The sequence below is a fragment of the Prosopis cineraria genome, unplaced genomic scaffold (assembly GCF_029017545.1).
Source record: "Prosopis cineraria cultivar Desert tree isolate PC_DT_omini unplaced genomic scaffold, ASM2901754v1 PC12, whole genome shotgun sequence".
NCBI lineage: Eukaryota > Viridiplantae > Streptophyta > Magnoliopsida > Fabales > Fabaceae > Prosopis > Prosopis cineraria.
The window spans coordinates 32253716-32277103 of record NW_026555343.1 but is presented as its reverse complement, the minus strand read 5'-3'; the positions used below and the strand labels follow the sequence as shown (position 1 = coordinate 32277103).

The window sequence follows — 23388 nt, the reverse complement described above, 5'->3', positions numbered from 1 at the left end:
CATAAATGAAATTGTTTAAGGTTTGTGAACAATATTCGTAAGGTAGCAAGGCGTAGGAGATGTGCTCAGTCTTAATTTTCGAATGTGTACAACCTATCTCATCATGTTGAATATTAGGTTTTGCAAAAAAAAAAATGAATGAAAATGGAGGAAGGAAGGGGGTGAGATACATAGTGGTAGAATAAAAATCATGTGGCATCGATTTTAATGAATTGTTCACTAATTATGGATACTCATATGATGATGATGATCAACATCCATAAAATCATCTAGGAATATTTTTTTTTGTTACATTAGCAAAAAAATAGTCAACTTCTATTTAAATGTTAGCAAAATAGTCAACATTTAAGGGATTTGATGCATTGGTTATGTTTGCACCAACTCTAATAACGTTATAGGTATTTTGCTCTTGGCCAATGACTTCATAGGTATTTTTTGCCCTTTTATTGGTCCACGTCAGTAAAGAATGACATGTGGCATGCACAGTTAGCATTTAACGGTCAAAATTAATAGTGTTAAATCAAAGTTAACGATCTAGTTACTTTTACACTCACTTTGATAATGTTATGAGTATTTTTTTCTCTTTTTTTTCTTTTTCTCTATTTTTTCTCTAACTGACTAATTTGTAGGTATATTTTTCCCTTTATCCTTTTATAATATAAATTTGATTAGTCGAATACATTTAGCATTGGTCCTTTCATTTTTTTTTCCTTTTTCCCCTTTCACAAGGCTGAGATGGACCAATGAATCCAACTTATATTTAAAGTTAAAATTCACACCTCATTTTGATTGAGAGAAAAATAAGTTGAAAGCAAAATTATAAGAAAACATTCGTAAAAATAATTAATTATTTTTAATTACAGAGAGCCTCTAAAAACACTCGTACAAATTATTTTACTAATTTTAAACATTTTCTTTTTAGCTATTTCTCCTTCCTATTTTCTACCAAATTTACTTACATCCAAACTAAGCACTGACGAGAATTTCAATAAAGGACCTTACAAAGGTTTAATTTCAAATCAAGATCAGACCTTTTTTCTTTCTGCTTTTCTTTTCCTAGAAATTTCAATGTAGGATTAAGAGAGTAAGTTGAAAATATGTTTTGATAAGAAATGAATATAACACACTTTGACTCGTTGCATAAATATTCCACTTCGCTCAACCCCCACCACTGACAAGTAGACCACCCTCACAACAATTGTTAGAACACCAGCAACCAGACTACCAACAATCGTTAGAGCTCCTGTGCTAGCCACCAGAAAATAAATAATTTAATAGAGTCAGTAACTTGGAAGGACTTGATTTATTGAGATAAAGCTTAAAGTATCATACTTTCCTTAAAAAAAATCATATAGTCAAGCACGATCCTAAATTTTTTTGATCCAATTCAAGCTAACTTGTCAAACTTGACCAAAATTACCAACATTACAAACATAGAGTTAAAAATTCTAACTACCGAATTTATTCAAATCAAGCTTAAAGTAGTTTTCTTAAAAAAGCCTACATAATAAAGCCCAACTCTAACTTTTTTTAAATGAGTTTTGACTGACTCGTCGGACTTATTCCAAATTACTTAGTTCTATCTCAATGTGGACAGGAAAGTTTGACCACAAAACCAAAGGATATGGATCTGGATTTACTGTGAAATTTATTGGAGCAACACCTTCCACCCGGGCAAGGGAAAAAAAATCACCTCCAAACTCCAATAAAATGATGCCCTCGTCGGCTTCTTGGGCGTCCACCAGAGCACTTTTCTTTTATTCCCCAACCCCCAGGCCCCGAATTTTGAATCCATGACCCATTCCTCCAAATTCTGATGGCCTTTGCAGTCCATTAAATGGTTGAATGAGGTTCCTCGAAGGAATGAAAATACTACTATTTATCAAGTATTCCATGAACCAAACATCATTTCTGAAATAATCTATATTTCCTTTCCCCTTTCCAATGCCTCAATTAGCGTTAGAATCATTTTGAACCATTTCAGACTTGGGAATTGGGATGAAGTTTACATACCAATTAGTACCAAAATTAAGAAACAAGTCATATACTAACCATAAAGTAAATGAGCTTCTGAATAATTCATTCGAATCGTACAAAGTATATACAAAATAGCAGCCATAGTTTATCCGTTAAATGATGCAAGAAATGTTTAACAGCCCACCATAAATCAAGGCAATATTTATGGAACTTCAGCCTGGAACTCTTCTCTATTATATAGCTCTACCAATGTCTCTTGAGTGTATGTAATAGCAACGTCAGTCCCACCATCATCCAATCCAAAATCAAAGTTTCCTTGACGCCTTGAGATTGTAATCATGCTTGATAAGATTTGATCTCAGCAGCATGGACCTGACATCCCGATCAAAGTCCCCTCCAGCCTCCAGACCCTTTGGAAAGTGGCATTTCTTTGATCTGCATGCCGTGCATACAGAATTTTGTTGTGTGAATCAATTCGAGCCTGTAAAGAAACAATCTCCAAGCTTAATTGCAAGGCTGTTCTAAGAGAAAGCATGCTTTTATGTTAATGATGCAGCAGACTAAGGTAGCTGAAGAAAAACAGTAGGGGTACAACTCCTTCCCTCTCTCTCTCTCTCTCTCTCTCACACACACATTCTCACACCCCTAACAGGAGAATCCCATCTGATTTTAATAACCTAAAGCTTACTAGATTATAGAGATAAAACAACAGAACAATAGTATCAAGATGTGAGTCTACAAGAATCAAGAAAAGCAAAGCAAAATAACATAATCCCCACTGCACCTGTATCTGGTTGTCAGTAATCAAAGCTTCAAGTTCTTTCTCAAGTCCCGCAATAGTTGTCTTGAATGCATTAGCCATCATGCGTAAATCAACAGACACAAAAGGATGTGTGTACTGGATGAGGGCTTTGTGGCGGATTTGATCATAAAGTGTCTCTACATGGTCATGCAAATGTATATCAAGCAACAGATTTGTTTTAGGTTTCCAAGGTATTCCAGACAGGATGCATAGTGGCTGCAAAAAGACAGAAAAACAGTTCAATACATATACAGAGGTTAAAGGGAGAAAGAATAAAAAAAACATGAGATAAACAAATGAGAAAGCACAATTATCAGAATTGCAATCACTTCAAATCTTAACCCTACACCAACAAATATAAAAGATTCACAATGCAGACATGCTGGATTGAGAACATTCATCTGATTGACTACAATGATGGAAAACTATAAGTCTATCACCACCAATGGCCATCCCCAGGAAAATGAATCAGGAATTCAAAAATCTCTTTTCAACCACATTCTCACCATTGTTGAGAAAAGCATACTCTTAGGACATCTTGCATTCCATTACAATTCTCGCCAAAAAAATTGTCAATCATTTAGGCATACAGATTAGCAACCTCATGTTGAGAACTTCATTTCAAGATCCATGCAGTATAATTCCACCTCTCAGGCCTAAGAGATTGAGATTCTACAAATCAAGTCTCCATTTAATTACATGGGGGAGGGAAAAAAACACACTTGGATGGTACCCATCATTCTGCAAGCGAACAGCTAAAGAGAAAGAAGCTGAAAGGAACACAAGCTACCTTGAGTAAAAATCGTTTATCAACTCCCTTACTTCAGGTACCAACTCTAAGAAATTCCGGAAAACAGGATTGTCTATAACTTTGGTCTGCCATATGTAAAAATAGAAACAACAGAGGTGATGAAATGTTACTAATACTAGGAATGCCTCATCAAAAGTCATATCAAAGCAAGACTATCCTATGAATATGATGGAGAACATGCCTTTAACTCTGCCCTATCAAATGTTGCAAGTGCACAAAGTCCACCATACGTTGCAACATCTTGAGGTGCAATCACGTCATTGTAGTGGCTTCCCAGTTCTGGGGCCGTTTCAAGAAACTGCATTAAATAAAGAGTAAAAGAACAAAGTTAAACCATATGGTTTATGGCCCATGCCGTAATCCTAGACAATATATGCTAACTACTCGCAAGTGGAAGAATACACTGGGTTAGGGACAAAAGGAAAATTATTCTTAAAAAGTCAGTCGCGAATATAGAAGAGGATTGGATATTTAAGGATAGGCATGCCCATAATAAGTGAAAAAGGAGCATTCACCACCAAGTTGGTTATGAAATAAACATGGTCATATGTCAGACACTCAAAAGATATCAAATTGCTTCAGTCATCTGTAATCATTCATTACTACTGTGTGTGTGGCCTATGTGTGACTGCTCTTTTGCATTTGCACCTCCTTTAAACACTAAAGAACTGAATTCCAGTTATACAATGATTGCTCCAGCAAACAAATATACTCTTCATGTGAGGCACAAGTACAACCAGAAACACAGTCCAATAGTCCAAGTGAAAAATAGACAGCATTAACAAGTTATAGGGATTTGCAATGATTCAAACAGTATACTTATCACCTAGATTGCATAGATACGGGTACGAGTATCCGATACAATATGGCATGACATGTTGAAATGGCAAATTTTCAAAATTTTAGGATAAGGGTACGGGAATATTTATAATACATATTTCAAGCTTTTATGATACAAGTATAGGTATTTTGATTTTAATCAAGAATTTGTAAAATAAGATAAGGATATTTGTAACAATCAACCAAAATGTTAAGTGTTTTTTCAACTTTTTAAGTGATATAGTGAAATATTATTGGAAAAAAAATCACATTACAAATGTTAGAATATGGGATACATTTACTTTTTGAAGTATCCGTGCTTCATAGCTTGTCACTAAGTCATAATAGCCTGAGCTTAAGGAAAAGAAAAAAATGCCAAGCCTAACCCATAATCGACAGAAAACCTGCATTTAGGTTCATTTGTAGGACTTTTACCAAGGAAATTATTCTTTAATCACTTCAGATCACATCAAAAATACCAACTGATCCCTATCATGTGCAAGCTCCCACATAGAATGAGTATGTACAATTGGTACAAGGTCAAGTAAACACCCAAGCCATGTTTAGTATACAAAATGAAATGGAGAAGGGGATGAAGTGATTTGGGGGAAAAATAATTTTTCACATGAAAAACCGACCCTCATGCCCCAACTTTAAAAAATATGTAGAAGAGATATAATTACTGAATAATGATTACAAGGTTATAATAGACATTCATTACAAAAATCTTTCCTTAACCCATTCCTTTTTCAATGGAAAACCAAACAAGGCCTCGTTTTTCCTTGTACACTGTAACACATGTAAAGGACTACAATCATCAAAACATTTCAAAGGTAGGCAATCTCTCATCATAAGTGCAAAGTTGAAAGCACAGTTCAATATGAATATCATAAAGCTAAACAAGGAACAAACCTTTCGAGCAGCCAGCTTGTACTTTTTGGCCTCCAGATTTGCCAATCCTGCAGCACAACGTAACTTTGCAGCTGTAACCTGGTCAAGGGCCTCTGGTGTCTGTTCTGCCTTACCAACATAGCTTGTGACGTGAGTAAATTGACCCATCTCAATGCTAACCAGAATGGCACTCATGCACATATGAATAATGTGCTTTGAAGTTGTGCAATAATCTCGGGTACGAACATAATTTTTAAAAGCATCACCAAGTTGACCGTGAGCATAGTAAAAATCTCCAAAATCATTGTATCCCATTCTTATGCTTTCTTTGATCAAGTTTGTCTGCAGAAAAAGCATAGTTGGAAACAATAAATCAATGAGAAGGAAATTGAGACAATTTAAAAAGGATAATACTACCTCCAGGCCTCTTTATAAGAAACAACTTATAGTTAAATTCTAACTATAAATATGTTTCTTATTAATAGGCCCAGAAGTAATAATATAAGCATGCCACATTACCATACGCAAAAGTGTCTATCTAAGCAACCAAACTAAACAGGTGGGAAAAACCCACAGACAAACCGTAATCTATTTTATTTACTGTGACAATTACATAATGAATACATCTGACAACAACCAGCCAGAAATTAATGCAAAGCGCTGGCTGGAGACTATTACCAGAAATTGGTAAATAGCAAAAACTTGACTGATGTCTAATCTGATATAATATATATGTAGACATACTACACACATACATTATCTGAATGCCAATACAATATCCAGTCAGGACTTGCGGAAATTTTGAATCTGAATACCCTCATGTTTTCTGAATATGGTAAATCTGCCACAGTAACAGAACATAAGTAACGATGGAATGCTTTGCATCAGAACAACAATGTCTTTCGTATGTATCAAATTATATATGTGAACGAGTACACGACCAATGCCTTTTATTGATGAGTAAGGTGAAATGGAGAATACGGTCTTATCATAAAACAATATATAGCCCGTAGGTTGCTTGATGGAAGCAATAATAAGTAGGCAAACAAAGAAACGCTAAATATTCATATTCCGTGATGAATGCAATAACGACAGAAGAGCCTGAATAGTCAGCACATCACATTTAAGTATACAAAGGAAATAATACCAAGGAGGGCTCAGCATGTAGAGTTGATTAAAACAAATAATACTCGATCAGTCACTTAAAAGAAACAGAATTACAAGCAAAGCCCATAACAATGCATAACATATTGGCATCAACCAACTTGAATCTAATTTCAACATAAACAGAAAGATACAATCAAAACAGATAAGAGTTATAAGAGCATACCTTGTAGGCATTGAGCTCATTTTCGAGCTTATCCTTCCTCTGCTCTGCCCTTCGATCTACCGCCTCACACCATGCCACGTCGATGCCGTAATTGGGCCCCAATCGCCCATCAATCTTCTGCACAACTTCTCTGAACAGCTGGGTGTTCTCTCCCTTCTTAATCTCATCGTAGGCCATGCGAAGCGCGTCAAGCTCCATAGTAGAGTTCTTTTCGCAGTGATCGGCTATGAAGAGGAGCCGCACAATCTTGGTGCGACCGGTGTAGAGGCTCGCATATGCTTCAATGTCGAGCTGGTCGCCACTGGTAATAGGGCGTCGGTTGCGGTTACTATCGTCGCTACCGTTGGCGTAGATTTCGTCGATCATCGGACCCGAGGTCTCGTCGTCACCGTCCATATTAAGTATGAGGAGAAGAAACCCTAATGGAGAAGTGAAATTGTGAATAGGGTTAGGTTTTACGGGGAAGCTTTTGTTCAAGTGAAGCTACTCTGTCCCGTGGCTACTGTGTTCTTTGGAGTCGAACAGGCCGAACTTGGTTGCGAGAGCCGAGAATGCCGATAGATCGATCAGACGCCAATTTTTCACTTGTAAATTGAAATTGCCAACACGAGGCAGTTTGTAGGATAAAGGATTTTTAATCTCGGAGCAATATTTTGTCAAGAAGCATATATTATTATTTTAATTTTTATGCGGAATAATTTTCTCATTTGATATTATACTATTACAAAATGTTAATTTTAATAGTTAATTCATTTAAAAAAATGTAAAAATTTTAAAATTTGTAGAAAAAAGATTCATAAAATCATACATGAATATTTTATAAGAAAAATAATATTAACTAAATTTTTTAAATTACATATAAAAAATATAATATAAATGTTATTTTTTTTCATATCAAAGATTAGATATGATTTTGACAAACAATTTTTTTTTGAGCAAAGATTTTGACCAACAATTATTTTATGGATTATTTTTTCAATCAACTAAACAATTAAAATTAACTTTTTTTTTTATCCAAGTTGTTTGGACTGTCATTTTCAAAGGTTGAATGAGAAAATTGTACCATATATTCCCTCCATTCAAAAATATAAGATATTTTTTAATGAATTGGATATTCAAAAATACAAGCCATTTTTAATCTTTTGAGGTGTAATCATTGTCTTTTTTTCAAAAGTGCCCATATTGATAATGAATTTATATTTATTATAGGGTGTTTAATAGGAATAAATATAAAAAGATAGGGTTAGTTAAAAAAGTACGTAACTACTTTATTGGGGGGTGAGATTCGATTAACAATGCATTATATTTTTTAATAGAGGGAGTATATGTTTAAGATATCAAATGCTCCTAAATGAATAGTTGAAAGATAAAAATGTCATTTAATCCCAACTTATAGAGACATTGCTTTCTTTTATTATTATTATTATTATTATTATTATTAAGCAACACCACCATTGAAAGATCAAAACCTTTTTTAAAATTTATCTATTGCCTTATTATTTTATGCAAAAAAATTAATAAGAAAGGTCACGAAAGGATAATAATTAAATCAAATTAGAATTCATAAAAGTTATATACTATAAAGGTGGCTTATCTAAAATTTTATATTTAAGCTATCATTTAGTGCTTGGTGTGCAAGCTAGTCCACTCAATTATTAACTTATGTAAAACACAATTACATGTTATCATCTAGCCTCGCATAATAAGGTTTCTAATCTCGTGATGGTCTTTAAATAGAGGGTGATTCTCATTAAAATCACTACAAATGAGCATGAGAGTTTCAAGAGAGTCAGAGTAAATGTTGACCGTAGTTAACTTGCTATTCCAACAAAGATTGAATCCTTCAAGAATATCCAAAAGTTTTGTAACAATGTTGGGGTAATAATCAAGATATTTAGAAAAATATTTTATCCAGTTTTCTTGATCATCACGAATAAGGCCTCCACAAGCAACGGCTCCATTTATATTGATGGAGCTATCAATGTTGAGTGTAACCTAGCCAGGTTTAAGGGGTTCCATCTAGCTTGAGATATATCATGATTCGTTGATATGAGATTGAGTTTTGATTGAAGTTTAAGACATAATTGATTATATCTTAGGTGCAAGTAAAAGCAATGTATTGACAAGGATGTCTCCTTTGGAGTAGACAAATTTATATCTTTCTTTCTAGATGTTCCAGCATTTGAACAAAAGCCTCAGCCATTGAATTCTTCTTGTGGATAGGCCTCACGCATCACTCTTCGCATTCTAGAGTAGACAATCTTGCAAGGGGAAGAGAAAAGAAAACATTTAACTTAGAATTTTGGCCTAATCTCATCCATACCTCCCTAGATTTAACATAGTCACAGGATATGGATTGAAGAATTAGAAGAGTTACATCTAAAAGGGTAGGCTCTCTCACAAGAAACAATGCCATCAAATTTAGAGTTGACAAATTTGGTATCAAGGTGATTCCAACCAACTTTCTAAAGAAAAGATTTAATTTATTTCATATATGGACCATTTCCATGTTATGGACCAAATTTCAGATTTGGCATTGCTTCCTTTGTTTTCCATGGCTTTGTAACTTGATTTAATGGAAAAAACTACCATCAGAGGAAGGTCTTCAACAAAGGGCATCATTTTCTCCTTGCGGATTGGGAGGTTGGACAAGTAATATTGATTTGATCACTTTAGAATGAAGATAGAAGCTCATCATGTTGACATTTCATCCTCTTATACTTGATTGAAAATTCAAGACTTTGGCATGAAGGATAGCATCAACATTAAGGAAGGCATATTTGGCAAGAGGCTTAAGAAGAGGTGATACCTATCATACTAAAAGGATATTTCGTTTCCTTTTCTAACCTTCTAGCTAACATGAGTTAGGAAATTGTTCCAAACTTGACAAATACTAGTTAGAATGCATGAAGATGAGCTTGTTTTGCAGATCATAAGGATAACAGGCCTATTGCATTTATATTTATCACAAAGGATCTTGACCCAAAGATAGTTAGGCTTCAAAATAATACCTTAACAAAGCTTTATAATACAAGCAATGTCCTAGCTCTGAAGGTTCTTGAATCTAAGGCTACCAGAAGCCTTGTCCTTTGAAATATGTTTCCTAAGAGAGGAGATGTGGCTTTTTAGTACCATCAAATGAGTCCAAGAGAAAAGTTACATGAACTTTTTTTTTATTCATTAAGGATATGTTAGGTAGAAGCATGGTCTGCATAGTATAATTAAAAAGAGCTAAAGGGACATAATTTATGAGGATAGACTTCCTGACAGTATTGAGAAATTGACCCTTCCAAGTAAAAAGATGAGAATTCATTTCCTTAATTAGAGGAGCAAAGGTTAGTTTAGATTCTCTTTTATGAAGGATATGAATCCCAAGACATTTACTAAAATTTCTTATGAGTGGGATTCTAATGAAACTCTAAGTTGCTTTAGGCTATCAAGTTTAGGTAGAATGTAGTATTTGGCACTATAGTTCATCTCCCATAAGAGCAAAGCACACAAATTCTTGGTTCAAATGCTAATTGTTAAGTAGGCTTTTCAAATGATCAAACTAAATCTACAATGCAACAATAAATGTTTGTGAATTTTTATCTTAATTGGAATGAAATAAATGATGATAATAGAGAGCCCAAGTTAGATTTCTTAGCATTTATCATTGAATTCCAAAATTATACTAACACAAACAACCTCAATTAACCTAAGATGGAACACTTAAAAACCATTAGGTGTAGTGCTCCATTAAACTCAATGAACACCTAGGGTTTAGGTCAAGTGTAACCCTCCCTCACATCCACTCGATACAAGAGAAGATTAATAAAATCATCACTTAAACACACTAATTCAAGAATCATAGAATTTATTTGAAAGTTTTAGCTAAAGACTTGTTTCAAAAAATCATTAAAAACCATAATACATCTATATAAATGCGCAGTAGACACAACTCATAAGCACTCCTATCTCAATTGCATGCATTAAAACTAAGAAAATTAGGTTGAAAAATGGGCTATGCATCACGACATATGGTACAGCTGCGACATATGGCATAGAGCCACACACCCATATGCCATGGTATGTGACATCATGCACTGCAGCGTGCCTGTCTGAAATTTCAACTGTCATTTTGACAACAAATGATAAACTTCCAACCTGCGCTGTTTTCACATACTATGTCCAATCGAAGTAATTCGGGCATCCACACGAAGCTTATTTCATAAGCTAACTGATGAGACAGGTTTGGACATGATCTAACAGTTCAATTAAAATTTAAACACTTAGGTGTAAAAAGTTACTTTTTATGAAAATTTCGCACACCTAAACACTTAAATCGATCCCTTTCTCTCATTAGACCACACAAGACCTTAAATCAAGTCCAGGAGGACCTAATACACCTTATTAACTACAATATATCACATACATACATATATACTGAAATTTGACCCTTCAATGGCTAATTTTTCACTTTTCACAACTTTTAACAATTTGCCATTACCAAGCACAACTTGGTATACTTGGCCTTTTTCTCTACAAATACATATAAGACCACATCCATAACATATGTATTAATCAATATTATCTTTAAATTACTCATTTCATTAATTTCACACATGGGCTTAAGATTCACTAAAAACACAACATTCCCAACTCATACAAATTCAAATCTTTAGCCACTAATTCATTTCATCACACATATACAAATGGGCTAAGATTTCACAGAGTCATTTAAAACATGCATGCAATCTTATGACAACTCATATTTACAAATATACACAAGTGTTTAGTTCATTACACAAACTCAAAAGGGTCTCACAACCACAGCACCACTATGCTAGTCCAGACTCTCTTCTCTTACCCTGATTGCTGCTCGATCCTGTAAAAATATAACCACGAGATGAGACGAAAATCTCAATAACAGAGTAACTCACTCCTATTGACTATCACATGCAACTATATGAAAGTAAATCATAATATACAATTTTATATAACATATCATATATTTCATTTCAAATAACACTCATATCAATATTTCATCACATTTACACTTGTTTCACTACTTTCTTCACTTATACCACATATAGCAACATATTGCATTACCTAGCATGATCACTATTGACCAAACTTTCAAATCACCCTAACACAAAACTATAGGCTCGCCTTAGATTAATGTATACTCTTATTAGCCTTGAGCTCACCTTTAGTGGTAGAATCACTCAGCTAAAGGTGTTCTATCTTACTTTTGGACTATAATTTCTCCCAATACACATAATGGGGTGTTGTTGACTCCAATACCATATTGCACAGACACTAAGGAGTCCTATATCTCCAACACCCACCCCTCTACTAGAACTAAGAAATCATCTCCAACATCACACCTTAAAAGGTACTAAGAAGGTATAATTCTCAAATACCGTGTCCCATCAAGCACTAAGGAGAATGTGCCATATGATCTTATCACCACCTTTCCACTCGAGTGAACTCCCACCCTTATGATCATGCTTGCCAAACCACATAAGTTTCAAATCACCATTTTATATACTTTATCACATATAGCATATATATACATATACCATATGAAATCAAATTTTTCAATACTTTATTCAATCAAAAGCATTTCATGCAACATTCACAAAATTTCATAAATAATAACTTAGTTGAAAACTATTTATGCACTACATAGCATACTCACACATAATTATAACAAATAATCAAACAAAGAAAGTATTCAGTTACCTCACCCTTCTATCATTAGCAGGTTACCCATGAATTTTAACTATCACAAAGCTTATCACAAGTTTCCTTTCTGAACTTACACGTTAATATGTAATTTGAATACATTTGGCACAATTTAGTCATTTGATCCAAATTTGACTAAAAAACACATTTTTACTACTCATGGCTATATTCAGTTATAAATTCTTTTTCATTTATCCAGCTTAAGTCCATTACTATTAATTACTTACTTTATATCATCTAAACGGTCTTATTTTTACTCAAATTAGGTTTCAACCCTAAAATATCTCTCTCTTATGGCCAAATTGAGCCTATGGATCAAAGCTCTATCGTCCAGCTTTAAACCTCACAAAGCTCTATTGAACTCTCGAGAACTATTTTATTACTATTAAGCAAGAATCAAACCCTAAAATTCACTTATTTTAATTTCCCTATGATAGGAAATTAGTCGCTTATCCTCAAAATTACACTAAAGCTAACCCTAATGCAATATAGGGCCAACCCTAGGTCATCTCCCAAGGAATGGTTTTAAGTCTAATTGAAAGTTATCTAGTGAAATAAATCAACCAAAGTTTGTAGGAATTTAGTTATCTAGCTAATTATCTAAACTAATTACCTAATATGCAAGTAATTAAAATGCTAGTGAAAGTGAGTGAAATGAACTTCCCTTTTACAATAATGGAACCCTAGAGATTAGTTGATTTTGGACTCATTATCTTCTCATGATTAGGCTAAGTTTAGCTTCCTTTCCTCTTGACTAAAGCTGTCATGACTTAAGAAAATTATCCTAAGCCAATTAACCTAATTAGCTAACCTCCCTAGGTCTTAGATTAAAGTCCCTAGTTCAATTAACCAATTGGTGAAGACATTAGCCAAGTGATTCACTCAAAATCCTCTCTCAACAGCCATGGTCAAACACATAAATTGAGCAACCACAAGATTATGTCAAGCTACTCAACAACACAAGCATTAACACCACAAGATTATGCAATATTAACACAAGAAATTCACTAATTGAAAAACACAAGATTATGTGCCAAACAAAGAGTGGCAAAATTCAGTCATGGCTGTCCAAGGAAGAAATTAAATGAAACAATCCTCTCTCTTTACATCAACATCAAATTCAAATTAGAATTTATAAGCTAAGATGATTAAACCCTAGATTAAGGAATCTAACCATCTAGTAAAAAGAGAAGAGGATAGGAAACAAAAGAACTTAGCCAATTTGAAGCTCAAGACTCATCCTCCATCTTCATCTCTCTAGGATTCCACAAAGAAACTTAGCCAATCTTCATCTTCAAGAACCCTAGTGATTGCTTGTGAAGGCCAAACTCCATAGCTCTTGAATGATGGAAATGAGCTTCAATCCTTGTGAAAATGGAAGGGATGGAACGAAAATGAAGAGAGGAGAAGAATGGTATGAGTTTTGTGGAGGTTTGGTGGCTGAAAATGGAGGTTAGGGTGCTGGAAAATGAAGAACAAAAGAGAGAAAATGAAGAACACTATGAACAAGAGAGAGAGAATGTGGAAGATGAATGAGATATGTGTTGGATCCCATTTGAGACTTAAAATGGCGTGCTCCTTGGTGTCTCCCATCAGCTGAAGCTTAATTAAAATAAGGAAAAAGAAATTAAAATGTAAATGGGAGCCTTGTCACACTTGCAAGGTGGCAACTTCCTATTGGTTTGTAGATGATTCCAATGTGTGCCTAATTTCCCATGTGTCATCCACATCATTTTAGCTGATCTAATCCCTCAAAATAATCATAATTCACGTGCAAACCATCAGCCATTGTCCTCAAGGAGTGTTGACCTCAATTGCCCAATTGATGCACAAGTCACATGCCACCTATGTCACATAAATCACATAATTCAATTAAATAGCATATGATATAATAAAATCTAATTCATGTCCAGAATTAAATTCATAATTAGAAGGGAGAATTTATTAAATTAACCAAGTTTTAGGCTGCACAAAATTATATAAAAATTTTCACACAAAGGCAAACCAAAAACTAGGACAAACTAAGACACTTAAGAAAGTGTTGACTTTTTTATTTAATTACTCCCAAACTAAAATGAATTTTAAAAATATAATTTCACCATTCATCAACTGGACATAAAATGCACTTTGTCAATTTTTCTTGTACATTTTCTCAAAAGTTCATTTTTTGGACCAAAATGCCCCTAGTGCACTGATCTTAGAAACTTAGGCAAAGTTCCAAATCTAATGCAATGTGTGCACTTGAAGGTGATAAATCATTAATAAAATGGTCCTAATTGACAAATAAAAGTGGGTAACAAATGTGTTCTATCAATTCCCCCACACTTAGCTTTTGCACTCCGGGCAAAATCAAGTGAAAAAGGTCCCAAAAGAAACTATAAGACAAAGAAATAAGAGAAAAACATTGTTTCAAGTCACTAAAATACTAGCTCATGAACTTCTACAAATTATCAATCAATGTGGCAATAATTACGAAAGAATTATGCACATCACAAACAAACCCTTACCAAGAATCAATGTCAAAGAGTAAGCCTCTCTAGGTTAAGTGTTTGCTCTCATCACTCAAAGTGTATAAGGTATTAAATTTCACTCAAAATTTCTTAGGATAAACCCTACTATGAATTTGTAACCCTTCTACATCTCCATCACTAAATAGCACTTGCAATCAAGAATCAAATGGACTTTATTAGGTTGTGATATAGGTAATGAAAGGATGTCTAAGAAATGCATGTATATAAAAAAAAATAGGGTTAGCATCAAAATAATGCTAAATCAAGATATATCCCCTTAATATGCAAAGCATAACCTAACTCAATTGAGTGAACACCTTAACACAATGAGGATGGAAAGAAATGATAAGAAATAATAAAACAAATGGAATGGATGAGCTAGGCAACTTTTTATTTTTATTTTTATTTTTTCTTTCTTTTCTTTTTTTTCTTCTTTTTTTTCTTTTTCTAGCAACTTTATTTCTTTCTTTTTGACTATTTTTTTTTTTCAAATCTATCTTTGTTGTTTTTTTTTGGTTGCCCCTAACTCTTTGAAAACAATGGAAGTAATGGATAGAGAAATGATAATAGGCATCCACTCATTTGATCTAGGACATGCAATGAATATTAAAAAGACATATAAAAGTGTAACATGCATTCCTTGGGGAAAAATAGGGTGAATATTTTTTTTAAGAATCAAACCAAAGGCTCAAAGTGGCTAACAAAGGATAATAAATAATAATAGGTTGGCTATTTGGCTCTTGGCTATTTTTTATGAATGCCATCTCTCATCTCCTATCAAACAAGTGCAAGATATATGGTCTTAATTAAGAAGTGAAACAAATTCTAGAGGGTAACATCACTAAGGAATTAATCACACATGAGTGTTTAGCCTCTTCCATGAAGGGTAATATGCCACTCTAATCCATTAATTCAAGGTAAAAGAATGTTCACTTCACACCTATTCAATCCTAAAAATTACCACATCTCAAGAATCAAAATATCCATTCAAGAGCTAGGTAATTAAGTAACCTCAAACAAAACAAAACAAGAAAAAATTTTTTTTGAATTTTTTTTTTGCAAAACCAAACAAAACAAACAAACAAAACAAAATGTTTATTTCTCTCCCCCACACTTAAATCATGCATTGTCCTCAATGTATGTATAGACTAGTGATAAAATAAGGTGAGATCAATAATGAATGCATAACAAAAGTGTGGTGCATTTTTTTTTTTTCAAACTAAAACACAAAACAAAGAAGTCAAATAAAGCAAATAAACTCTAATTTTCCTACTAGGTTCATCTCCCCCACACTTGAACTATACCTATCATTAAATATATCAATTAAAGGAAGGTAAAAGCTCAAGGTTAGAGAGATACAACCTTATCATGGTGGTTCAAAAACATGTTGAGAGAAGTCCTCCTCCTTTTGAAGTGATTTGGCATCTTTGTAGAGCTTGCATAGGTGACCATTGATTTGCATAGTGGAACCCGTGGCTTTATTCAAGAGTTGCAAAACCCCATAGGGAAACACCTTGGTCACTAGATATGGTCCCTCCCACTTAGACTTCAACTTGGCATGCTTATGAATAAACCTTGTTTGGAACAAGAGGACTTGATCTCCTTCTTGGAACTTTTTCCTCAAGATTAGCTTGTCATGAAGGATCCTTGTTTCTCCTTATAGATTCTAGAAGACTCATAGGCATCCAACCTAAGCTCCTCAAGTTCTTGCATTTGAAGAAATCTCTCCTTAGCCGAAAGATGGAAATCCAAGTTTAGTTTCTTGATGGCCCAATAGGCCCTATGCTCTATCTCCACAGGGAGGTGGCAAGCCTTTCCATACACCAATCGAAAAGGAGACATGCCAATGGGAGTCTTATAAGCGGTCCGATAAGCCCACAAAGCATCCTCCAAGTGTAAAGACCAATCCTTCCTATTTGTGTTCACCACCTTGGTTAGGATTTTCTTGACTTCTCTATTTGATACTTCGGCTTGGCCATTAGTTTGGGGATGATATGGTGTAGAGATTTTGTGATGCACTCCATATTTAGCCAAGAGAGCCTTCATCATCTTATTGCAAAAGTGGGATCCTTGGTCACTTACCAAGGCCTTAGGAACTCCATACCTACAAAAAATATTAGATTTGAGAAACTTCAAAACAATCTTAGCATCACAAGTTCTAGTAGGAATGGCTTCAATCCACTTTGAAACATAATCAACACCAAGTAATATGTACTCAAAACTAAAGGATGGTGGAAAGGGACCCATGAAGTCAATGCCCCAAACATCAAAAATCTCACAAAATAAAATGGGTTGTTGAGGCATTTCATGTCTCTTACCCCAACTACTAACCTTTTGACATTTCAAGCATGCTTTACAAAATTCATAAGAGTCTTTAAACAAGCTAGGCCAATACAATCCACAATCTAAAACCTTCCTAGCTGTCTTATTTGAGCTAAAATGACCACCACATGCATGAGAGTGACAAAATTCAAGAACAGAAGGCACATCAACATCATCAACACACCTCCTAATCACTTTATCACTACAAATCTTCCACATCAAAGGTGGTTCCCAAATGTAAAATCTAGACTCTCTTTTCAATTTTTCAATGGCAAAACGTGAAGCACAAGGAGGCAAGACTCTACACTCAATATAGTTAGCAAAAGAGGCATACCATGGAGGCTTAGATGAAATGGCACACAATGCCTCATCAGGAAATGAATCACAAGGAATAGTAGGGTTAGAGTTTACCATAGTAGCTTTTAAATGAGGTAGTCTAGACAAATGATCCGCTACTTGATTGGTAGAACCACTCCTATCCCTTATCTCCACATCAAATTCTTGCATTAAGATCACCCATCGAATCAAGCGAGGCTTAGAATCTGTCTTCTTAAACAAGTACCTCACAGCAGCATGGTCAGTGTACACAACAACTTTAGAGTTAAGAAGATATGATCTAAATTTATCAAGTGCAAAAACAATAGCAAACAACTCTTTCTCAGTTGTGGTGTAATTAACCTGAGCTGAATCTAGGGTCCTAGATGCATAAGCAATCACATATGATAACTTGCCCTCTCTTTGACCAAGCATAGCTCCCACAGCAAAATTAGAAGCATCACATGACAACTCAAAAGGTAAAGACCAATTTGGGGCTTTAAGAATGGGAGGGGAAATGAGCATGCTTTTCAAAGTGTCAAAACTCCTTTTGCAAGCATCATCAAAAACAAAATCAACATCTTTTTGTAAGAGTTTAGACATAGGCAAAGCAATTTCACTAAACCCCTTTATAAATCTCCTATAAAAGCCTGCATGTCCCAAAAATGATCTCAAATCTTTCAAACAAACAGGATATGGCAAAGAAGCAATCACATCTACTTTGGCCTTATCCACCTCTATGCCATTGGAAGAAATCAAATGGCCTAAAACAATTCCTTTATCTACCATGAAATGGCATTTTTCAAAGTTAAGCACAAGCTTCTTTTCAATGCACCTACCAAGCACTTTATCTAAAGAATGCAAGCATGAATCAAAGGACTCACCATACACAGTAAAATCATCCATAAAGACTTCCATGCAATGTTCAATAAAATCACAAAATATGGACATCATGCATCTTTGAAAAGTACCAGGTGCATTGCAAAGACCAAAAGGCATCCTCCTATAGGCAAATGTACCAAAGGGGCATGTAAAGGTAGTCTTATCTTGGTCACTAGGAGCTATAGGAATCTGAAAATACCCACTAAACCCATCTAGGAAGCAATAATGGGACTTGGAAGCCAATCTCTCAAGCATTTGATCAATAAAAGGCAAAGGAAAATGGTCCTTCCTAGTCACATTATTGAGCTTCCTATAGTCTATGCACACTCTCCAAGCATTTTGAACTCTAGTTGGAACAAGCTCTCCTTTCTCATTTTTTACCACAGTAATCCCCCCTTTCTTAGGTACAACTTGGGTTGGAGACACCCACTCACTGTCAGCTATAGGATAGATGATCCCAGCACTAAGTAGCTTAACAACCTCTTTCTTTACCACATCTAAAATCAATGGGTTAAGTCTCCTTTGTGGTTGCCTAATGGGCTTAGCATTGTCCTCAAGAAAAATTTTATGTGTGCACACAATAGGGTCAATACCAGGAATGTCAGCCAAAGTCCAACCAATAGCATGTATGTTCTTTCTCAACACATCAAGTAATGCATTTTCTTCCTCAAGAGATAAAGAGTTAGAAATTATTACCGGAAGCTTCTCATTCTCAATGAGATATGCATACTTGAGATTGGATGGTAAAGGCTTCAACTCCAAGGTAGGTGGCTCTACACAAGAGGGAATGAGCTTCTTCAAGTCTAATTTGGTGGAATATTCCATGGTACTATCTTGTCTTTTAGGCTTCTCACTTGTTTTTGATTTCTCCTCTTCTTTCTTTACAGCCTCCCCCTTTTCTTGCAACTTGTCCTCAAGTGCTTGGACTTGAGCCACGGCCTCGACATGTGAAAGTGTAGAATTTTCCTCCAATAGCTTGGGAATCCTAAGAACATCAAGCTCGAGTGGAGAAAAACTCATAGATTCGGCCTTAATGGCTTTAGTACCTACAACACAAGAAGATATACCCTTCTCAAGCATTTCAAGATCAAGCATAGGAGATATTTTAAACAAATCATGAGAAGAAGTAGTTGCATCATTCAAGCATGCATCAATCTCTAAACAAATAGGACAACTACATCCATCAATACATGTAGTAGTAACAAGAGACAAATCATCATCAACATGTGAGAAAGAATCAAGCATGTGAGACTCACAAGCATCATGAAGCAATAACTCAATGGAACTTACACCTAACAAAGAATAATCCTCAAAAGGATGTTTCATTGCTTCATATATATTAAAAATAACATGATCCTCTCCACATTTCAAAATCAAACTACCTTTTTCCATGTCAATCAATGTACGGGCAGTCCTCATAAATGGCCTTCCTAAAATCAAAATATCATCCCCACTCCCTTCTTTTGACATATCAAGCACATAGAAATCCACAGGAAATAATAGACCTTTAACACAAACCAACAAGTCTTCTACTACTCCATGTGGTCTTCTAACACTTCTATCCGCTAATTGGCATATCATAGGTGTCTTATGCATGCAATCAAGACTCAAGGCATGATAAATTGAAAGAGGCATAACATTAATGGCTGCACCTAAGTCTATCAATGCATGAGAAAAATGTGTGTTGCCAATCTTGCATGGAATTGTGAAGGAACCGGGGTCTCACATTTTATAGGGAGTTGAGGCTTCATGATAGCACTCACAGATGAGGGTAATTGTACCCTTGCATTAGGCCTAAATTTTCTTTTATTTGTACAACAATCTTTCAAAAATTTGGCATACTTAGGAAAGTTCTTAACTACATCCATCAAGGGTACATTAACATGAATCTTGTGGAAGAAATCATATACCTCTTGATCAAATTGTCCCTTTACTTGCTTAGGGACCACTTGTGCTTGTGGAAAAGGAAGCTTCTTCATAATCTCTTGACTTTGCTTTCCTTCTTCCTTCCTTGAACTCTCCTTTCTTGTTTCACTTTGCTCGGCCTCTCCCTCTTTTTCCTTACTAAACAACTCGGCCATAGTCCCCTTTTCCACCTTAGATGGTGGTTGCTCACATATGATCTCCTCAATGTTTTCATCCTCATCATCTCTACAAAAAGATGCATCATTAGGAGCAAAAGAAGAACTAGAAACATTAACATCAATTGAAGAATTTAAAGAGGGCTTCTCGGCCTTCCCTTGTCTTTTGTCTTCTTGTACTCTTTCTCCCAACTCCTTGCCACTCCTCAATGTGATAGCATTAAGATTAGCTTTAGGATTAGCAACGGTGTTGGATGGTAATGTAGAGGCTTGAGCATTGGCTGCACTTAATTGGTTAGCAAGCATATTCATTTGAGAAGTAAGGGCATCAATTTTAGAGTTCATGTTCTCACACTTGTTACCCATACTCTCTACCTTGTTCCCTAAGCCATCATACATGTTTTTATACAAAGAGTTCATTTCAATCAACTGCTTACGTAACACATTCACATCATTAGAAGAGTTCGAATTAGAAGAACTCTCAATTGGAACAAGCCTCCTATCACTATAAGAATTAGAAGAAGGTGTAAGAGAATTACCACTTGGATTGTAGCTTTGAGAAGAGCTACCTTGAGACAAATGAGGTGGAGGGTCACGGCCAAAGGTGTTTTGATAGGATCCTCTTTGTTGATTGTCTTGTAAAGCCACATTTGGATTTGAATAGGAGAAATTAGGATGGTCTCTCCATGAAGGGTTGTAAGTATTAGAATAAGCTCCTTGCCCTTGCCTCCCACCATAGGATTGTTTTCCATTGTAGATAGCATTTACTTGTTCAAACTTAATAGGACAATTGCTTTCTACATGCATAGGTGAGTCACAAAAAGTACAAGAATAAGGGACAAGTGCTTGAGAAGTACTTACATTGCTCACTTGAGATATTTGTGGAGCCAACATTCTCCCAATCTTGGCAGCTAGCAAGTCCACATATGAATCATTAAGAACTGAGGAACCTACCATATTCACATTTCTCTTTTCCCTTGTAGAGTATTGAGCACCACTTGAAGCCATCTTGTCAATTAGTTCCCAAGCCTTTAAGGAAGTGAGGTCAATCAAGCATCCACCACTAGCGGCATCAATGTTAACTTTGTCTCTTGGAATCAAGCCCTCATAGAAATATTGGACTAAATTCTCACTAGAAATTTGATGGTGTGGGCATTTAGCCAAAAGGCCTTGGAATCTAGTCCAATACTCATAGAGACTCTCATCCTCTCCTTGTTGGACCCCATAGATTTGCTTTCTCAAATTGGTGACCTTGGAATTTGGAAAGAATTTATCTAAGAAGAGTCTTCTTAGCTCAGCCCATGTGCTCACTTTCACATAAGAAGGGTAGTTGAAATACCATTCCTTTGCTAAACCTTCAAGAGAAAATACAAAAGCCTTAGCTTGAACATCATCAACATTTACATGCATAGGCTTCATAGTATCACAAACCAATAGGAAAGTATGCAAAAACCTATGACAATCCTCTCCTGGTAACCCATGAAATTTAGGCAATGCATTAATCAAGGAGGATTTAATTTCAAATTGAACATTAGTAGGAGGAACATATAAGCCATAAGGATTATCATGCCAATTAGGTTGAGTTAATTGCCTAATGCTCCTCTCCTCTCTAGGGTTATGCAAGCCTTCAAATTCATTATTAACATGGCCATCATCATGCAAATTCTCATTCCCATTCCCATGGCCCTCATTATGCACATGCTCATGTCCTAAGATACCTTCCATTGTTGAATTACAAACCAAATGAGAATCAAGAATAGGTTGTGATCTTCTCAATCTAGAAATAGTCCTTTCAATTTCTGGATCTAATTCAACAAAAGAGGTATGTTTTCTTCGGGTCATGCACTAATCAAGCTCAAGAAAATTAAGAACAAAGAACAAGCTAAACTAAAATGCAAATCAACATGAAACAATTCAAAACACACAAAAGCAAGAGAAATAATTTTTTTTATTTTTTTTATTAAACTCAATAGCAACAAAATGAAAAAAAAAATAACACCAAACAAGTAGAAAGAGAGTTAGAAATGCTCAATCAAGAAGCTTTGGCAATTCTGGAATTCGCACAGTAGGCTCTCTGGAGACAGTGAACTTGTGAATTTTCTATCAGCAAATCCACATGATAAATTCCCCTGAAACTTTTATGAGAAACACAAGAGATATACAGGAAAATTATATAAAACTTTTAGATTAAAAATCCTTCCCAATCGTTCCCAGAATTTTTCACAAGTTGGTCCTCAAGTCTGGAGAAACAGGATTTCGTCCAGAAGACCTTCAGAGCTTCTAACAAACTTTCAAATAGGAAAATGGAAAAATTGAAGAAAATCCTAAACACAAGAAACAAAGATAAGACAGCGATAAGAAAAATGAAACTGGAATCAATCAATTTGAACGCACAAAGAGGAAGATATGCTAACTCAAATTGAAACAGGGTTTTGGAAATCCTCTGTAATGGCTCCCTGGACCTTGTTAGATTGTAAAATTTCCACAGGACACTTCCCACGTCCAAAATTGACCAAACCAATTTTAAAGTGAAGCTAGGATATAGAGCTTTCAATGAAATAAATTTCAAGTTCAAATTCCCTCAGACTCATTCCCAGTTAATTTTTCAATTTCAGACAGAGACACTAGAAACAGAGTATTTTCAGCTCTACACCAAACCAACGAAAATTGCATTAATTTTTTTTTCTTTTTCAAAACAGAATAAAAACACTCAAAACACACAAAAAACACTAAACAAAACACAAAACACAAATTTTTATAATTTTTCAAAAAATTTTCAGGAACACTAAAAATATAAATTAAGTACTAAACAACCTTAGAATTAAACTTAAACCATTCCCCGGCAACGGCGCCAAAATTTTGATAGGAAATTAGTCGCTTATCCTCAAAATTACACTAAAGCTAACCCTAATGCAATA

At 34.9% G+C, this 23388-nt stretch overlaps 1 protein-coding gene and 1 non-coding gene across 2 annotated transcripts; one reads left to right on the top strand and one right to left on the bottom strand.

Moving 5' to 3' along the window:
• Nucleotides 1–2048: 2048 nt before the first annotated feature.
• LOC129288637 (COP9 signalosome complex subunit 1-like) lies at nucleotides 2049–7233 on the bottom strand. Its single transcript, XM_054925315.1, is given in 8 exon segments — nucleotides 2049–2386; nucleotides 2389–2458; nucleotides 2762–2955; nucleotides 2958–2995; nucleotides 3570–3655; nucleotides 3772–3888; nucleotides 5322–5642; nucleotides 6631–7233. Coding segments are annotated over 8 exon segments (1326 nt in total). The 5' UTR covers nucleotides 7027–7233; the 3' UTR covers nucleotides 2049–2282.
• A 14375-nt stretch (nucleotides 7234–21608) lies between these two features.
• LOC129289718 (small nucleolar RNA R71) lies at nucleotides 21609–21715 on the top strand. Its single transcript, XR_008588208.1, has one exon. It is a non-coding gene; the product is annotated as a small nucleolar RNA R71 (small nucleolar RNA).
• The last annotated feature ends 1673 nt before the right edge of the window (nucleotides 21716–23388 follow it).